General features: G+C 42.1%; 1 protein-coding gene across 1 annotated transcript in view; it reads left to right on the top strand.

Annotated features, from left to right (window-relative positions):
- T265_01211 (hypothetical protein) overlaps positions 1-5,619 on the top strand; it is a gene marked incomplete at both ends in the record, with an annotated part of 17,603 nt that extends 11,984 nt beyond the window's left edge. Inside the window, 2 exons of the mRNA XM_009165196.1 lie at positions 2,510-2,748; positions 4,768-5,619. Coding sequence (XP_009163460.1) covers positions 2,510-2,748; positions 4,768-4,980 — 452 coding nt within the window. The remainder of the gene's footprint in view (positions 1-2,509; positions 2,749-4,767) is intronic.
- Positions 5,620-5,902: the final 283 nt, after the last annotated feature.

Raw genomic sequence — 5,902 nt, 5'->3', positions numbered from 1 at the left:
GATCTGACTTGACATTCTGCTAACTCAATTTACCATGGTCCCAGGATTTGAGGTAGCACACTGATGTAACCATTGCTCACTTAAACGCATGGTCTATGCAGTGTCAGGACCGGTTACATTGTTTCCGCAGTCGACTGAACTGAGAGCAAAAATGATGTGATATGAGGACCTAGCGAAATACACTCATGTGCCTATCACTTTGGTCTTGACGGAGGGCTCACCTGGAACGCAGCTGAATTTTACGATTATGAGTTTTTTTTACGTTGCCCGTCTTGTGTCTGGTGTGACTTCTGACAAATCAGACCAAAGTGCCTAGCCACTGGGCTCTAAGTTACCGAACCGACAGCTCCGCAGTGTATTCACTGCAAAACGATATTTGACAACTGTATTACATGAGGTGTGCCGCAATAATGTGGGACAAGATGGTCGCGTTGATTTGAACCCAATCAGCACGATCAAACTACACCAACCCTGAAGTCAAAACCCAGTAAGTTTCGTAGGTATCCGCTGCGTCCATATTTCGCATTGTGCGGTCCAAACCGACGCACGTGACCACAATTAGCCATATTTAGTAGTTTAAATGCGGCTGATCCGTTCCATTTAGTCAAACGGAAATGTAGTCACAACTTGACAGTGGTGCGCGTGAGCTATTTTCATGACTTGTAAATTGATGTCCGATTTCTAAGTTTAGTTGATCAACCATATTCAGGGTTGGTTCCTGTTTCAACTTCCCAAAATGACTTCAAACGGAAGCTACAGAAGCAATGGACTAGAAAATTTGTTCGTAGAAGGGTATTTCAATGGAACATAGAATTTCAATGGATATTTCATCCTATGGTTCAAGTCATTCTGTATTGAAAAGCCGAGGAGGACAGCTAAGTTGTTCTATCCATATTGGGAACCATCAGGTTACGTACATTTTACAAATCTTCCGAGAGGTTAACATCAACAATCTGTGTGGAAACAGGGTTAACTCATGTATTTCCAAAATTATGTACAAAAGAGGATAAAACACAAGTGATGTAATTGGGAAAAAGCACACTCCGGATGACAGCTGTTTTTTGGTTAGTGTTCAGTGAAGACAGATTGCACAAGCCAGTTTGGCGCACGTAACATCAGTGACTTCCGAGAACTGAGTTCTTGGAATCCGTCGGCGTTGTTTTTGGTATTACATTCGCTTTGTAGGACAACATTTTTGGTTTGTATTTTCGCGTTCATTGTGGATTCAGAGTTGATTATTTTTGGTTTGAAGCCCATAATTTTGGTTCCTGTTTGTTGCTCGGAGAGTTTTCGTAGAGCACATGCGATAGTATCACGTTGAATGAACACTTGGGGGGGGGGGAATAACTTTCGCGACCGAAGAGTTGGAGTTCATCGTTCATCAGCGCGGGCATCAACGTTTATGGTGAACAGACCCTCACCATTTATCTGTTGTTAGCGTGTACAACCTCATACATCTCTTTTGTTCCTTCTTGTCCAAGTGTCATCGCAAAAAACAAGTTGGCAAATGTTAATCTATCATGTATTACTCGCGCTGGAGATACGGTGATATTCTAGATAGTTGGAAAGGGCCGTCGTATTTTTTCACATTGAAACACATTAAGACTGTTGATGTGATTTCATTTTTTTCAAGTCAGATGACAGTAAGTACCGACACCATATAGGTGTGCCTGATGCACTTGTCTTGTTCTGTTTATCGTGTTTGCCGCCTTCACCTGAAGGGCCATGAGTGATTCCCACGAACAGGTTCCGGTTTGGCTGATTTTTTTGTTCTGTTTGGCGCGTATATCATCAATTCGAACATTCTGGGTTAACACACAACGGTGCTAGCGATGACGTTCTGCGACCATCTTTGTACGGACCGAACTGCACGATGTCTAGCAGTAGTTTAGCCCATACATGCGACTAGGATATGGACGTTCTGCACCAACCTTGGAACGACCGAACTGCACGGTGTCTAGCAGTAGTTTAGCCCATACATGCGACTAGGATATGCTTCCTATGTGACGTGAACATTCAGATGCTCCTTTGTGTGCAATATGAGGCTGAGCCATTCAGTTGTATCGACTTGAATTGATACTTATAAGAAATCGGTTGGACATGCTGATGGCTGTAGAACTGCCTCCTTCTGTTCACACTCCGATCTTATTCCCACGGGCCTACTCTGGGCACATAAATGTTATCATGGCACGAATCTTACGGGTCGACATTATTCGTCCAGAAAAGCGGTGATTTCGACCAGTATAGTAAAAATCTTGTGGGTCATGAGCAACGTTATTAGGCCTCAAAGTTTCAGTATGCCTATTAGCATCAACGGCAGTGTGTTTACTCCCAACTGTCACTCTAAGCTGTGTTGTGGTGGATAAGTAATGCCTTGTGGATCAAACAGTTGAGTGAATTTAGGTGTTCTGTAGTCATATCAGCTCATAGTACAATTTAAAATGTGTGAGCAAGTAAAGGCTGATGCAGTCGACCCAAATGGGTCGGCTTTCTTCTTTGCGTGTTTCAGGACCTAATCTGAAAATCAAACACTGCGTTCAGCTGATTATCCAACAACGCGGTTTACGTGGACTCTACGTTGGATTATCCATGCATGCTTTACGTGATATTCCGGGACTCACTGTCTACTTCTTCGGTTATACGACATTTTTGAGATACGGCTGTTTAATTGGCTTGTCTCCTTTCTGGTGTTCGTGCGTATCAGGTGCTCTCGGCGGCGCACTGTCTTGGTGCGTTTCACTACCGTTTGTGAGTGAGCATAGCGCTTTCGAAATTTTTGTTCTCCTTATTCGTTCAATACTGTGGGGGCTTGAAGGGTTGTCGACATATGTAGCAGGTTCACATGTATATACAATGACACAAGTTTGTAAGAACAATTGTACAGATTGCTACACACCTTTACAAATGCCAATTGAATGGCCACATCTGTCTGATCACAGTCTGGGAGAAAAATCTTGTTAGTAGCATACCATCTCAAGAAAGGGCTCAAACTATTCATGAAGAAATTAGCTCATTGCACTCATTTGAAAACAAATTTGGTTTTGCGAGACTCATCTGGAACCCAGCTGGACCTCTCGTTTGTGGTGTTTCCAGGCTGTCAAAGAATTTTCAGCAACCTTATGAGTAGCACAGTACGAACATTTATGAAGTACTTAATGGAGTCATAGGTATCTCGCTCGTGATCTCATCTCAGTTTTTCGAACCCGTGGACATTCGCAGGTAGTACACGACACTGATCTTATGACTTGTGTTGGCTAGGTGTGCTATTAATCAGACGATGAGCTGGTGACATACGGGAAACTAAGCTCTTTCGGGGAACATAATTCACGTCCGCAATCCATGCTGTGAAAATGATGCTGCATTTAGTTCGACTTTATAAAATATGGACCACTCCAGTGGCGACTAAGCTCACAACAATGCTAACGAACAAAATTTAAGCGTAAATGTAACGCAATCAGCAGAACAATAACAGCAACGCTTTCACGGACTAAATTCGTTTGCATATTAATTTAGATCCAACGGGAGATTCAACTGAATCCCAGCTGAATCTCTCGTTTATAATCTTTTTTCAACTGAAATTGCGGCAAAAAGGCCGTCTGATGTTTCATCTAATATCATATTCGAGCAGTATTCGGTATTCTTGAAGAACACCACTCGTGATTTTGGTAAAAACTTTGACTGCACACGACAGGTCTCGCCCATCTGGCTTATCAGGTGGCCGCAATCATCGATTTTCTGTCAGTTTTATGTTCTATTTAAACCCAGATTGGAATATAACAACAAAGCGATTCACCCGGAATTCAGTTGAGTCTCCCATTGAAACCATTTTAGTATGCAATTGAGTATACTTTGCGAAACGCACTCAATTTGATTTCCTGTAGAACATAAAGTTGGCGGAAGCTCGAGGATTGTGCCTACCGGATGAGGCTTAGGAGGGACGAAACCTATTGTGGACTGTTGAAGAGCTTTTCGCAAGAAAACAGTAAGAAAACTGCTTTTTCAGCTGTTGACAAATAATCACAATTTACTATTTCCGCCCAACGGGAGAAAACCTAGATACTTGTAGCCATTATTCCCCAGTTCCTCCATTGGCTACAGAATTTCTAGTGGCAGAAATGAACTGAACGAAATTGTCCAAAGTTTCGATGTACTGTAGACTGAAATATTCATTTATTGATATACTGGAATACCAAAGTTGTGCGTACTTCGATGGAATTTGAAAAATTGTCTGCTTTCTTTTGGATTTTTCTATCTAATGTGTCATCTGTACACCACCCTGAGACATAATTGTAAAGTTTGGCTTTGATGTATGGTAAAAAATGCAGGAAATTGAGTGCGATCAGGCTTATGGCTGAGTTTGGCTGAGATGGTCATTTTCGGCTCCATCGTTTTCACTCCGTCGAGAATAGCACAACTGATTATCACAGAGTATGCAGAGTTTATGCTTTCCTGGTTGATGGTAGTTACATCAAGTTGACCGCAATGGCCATATTAGAATAGACCGCATTGGGTGGTTCTGCTATTCAGCATAAAAGTCACAAACGTGGCACCTTGAGAGATCATTAGTGCCATCACTTGGAATGTCCACCAGCCTCATCGAGAACTTACGCTCGGGAAGAACACATTCATTAAAGGAGTGAAGGGAAAGGTGAATACCGTACATTCAAACCGAGCAGATCATGGCATGTTATTTAGTCCATTTATGTGAGGTAAACACCGTGTAACGTTTTGACTCGACCGAGGTCATTATTAATGTTTTCGTTGTAGGATATTGTTAAAACTCGGATGCAATCAGGAGGTCTAAATACGACGAGGGACGTAGTTCGCGAGCTCGTGAAGGAAAGCGACTATTCGGTCTTTTTCCGTGGATTCAATGTTGCCATACTGCGAGCGCTTATGGTGAATGCCTGTACCTTCACAGTCTATGAGATGTCCTACGCTTCGTTGAGCAAATCCTCCACGGGAAACCGGATCTGCTGATCTCGCGAAGCCTCAGCAGCATCAGTGAATGATCACACACAAACACACCAATCATTTCAGGTTCCAGAGACATTTATTTCCCTATTCTTGATATAGCATTGTATTTTCATTTTTTACATGTGTTGAATTTCTTGAACTTCTTTATTCCAAGTTACTACTTAGTGTTCCTGAGCACACATTGGTTGTCACAAACCAACATGAATAAAAAATCTATACACTGTGTCCGTTAGTTCATCACGACCAGCCGATTGTAATGTCACAAAGACTGCAAAACCGTTTTCCTTAAACATTTTCACAGATAACACCCAAATCATCGTCAACAACAACCTCTTATTTCTTCCGTGACACGGAAGGTGACATCTTCACAAACGTTCTCTGCCCTTCAGTTCATTCCATGACAGACAGTGGATCTACACATTCTGAGGGAAAATGGCTTTTCAAGGGAACGATCAGATTTCACGAAATCCAGGTTCTTGCCACGGATTCCGTTGACACTACCGTGTCCAGTCGGCCAGATTTACTTTTTTCCCTGGTAACTTTTACCTTTGTCCGATGCGAAGTGTTGGGCCTGACACCGAAATACTCGCACACTGTTTAGTGATGCAAGAAGTTTTACAATTATTAGTAATTTGCCAATAAATGATAGATTATTAGATAGCGGAAAGTTATAATTATGTACGTATGCTAGATGTGACAGTGAAATCATACTCTGAGAACTAAAGTTGGAAAATGCCCAGTTTCTAAAACTAACCAGAACTTCCAAATAATCGCTCCCAGTTGCGCAACTTTGCGGTTTAGCTCAGTAAGTGAGCACAAAGGTTTAATATCTTAAGGTACAGAGGCGGATATGAGATTTACAGCCACTGACTCAGGTTCGAGATTCCGATAAAGAATCGTTTTCAAAGAAGACGTCGTCCCGCAC

This window comes from Opisthorchis viverrini (assembly GCF_000715545.1).
Source record: "Opisthorchis viverrini unplaced genomic scaffold opera_v5_13, whole genome shotgun sequence".
NCBI classification, from domain to species: Eukaryota; Metazoa; Platyhelminthes; class Trematoda; order Opisthorchiida; family Opisthorchiidae; genus Opisthorchis; species Opisthorchis viverrini.
Note: the sequence above shows the minus strand (reverse complement) of the source record. Positions and strands in the feature narration are given on the sequence as shown.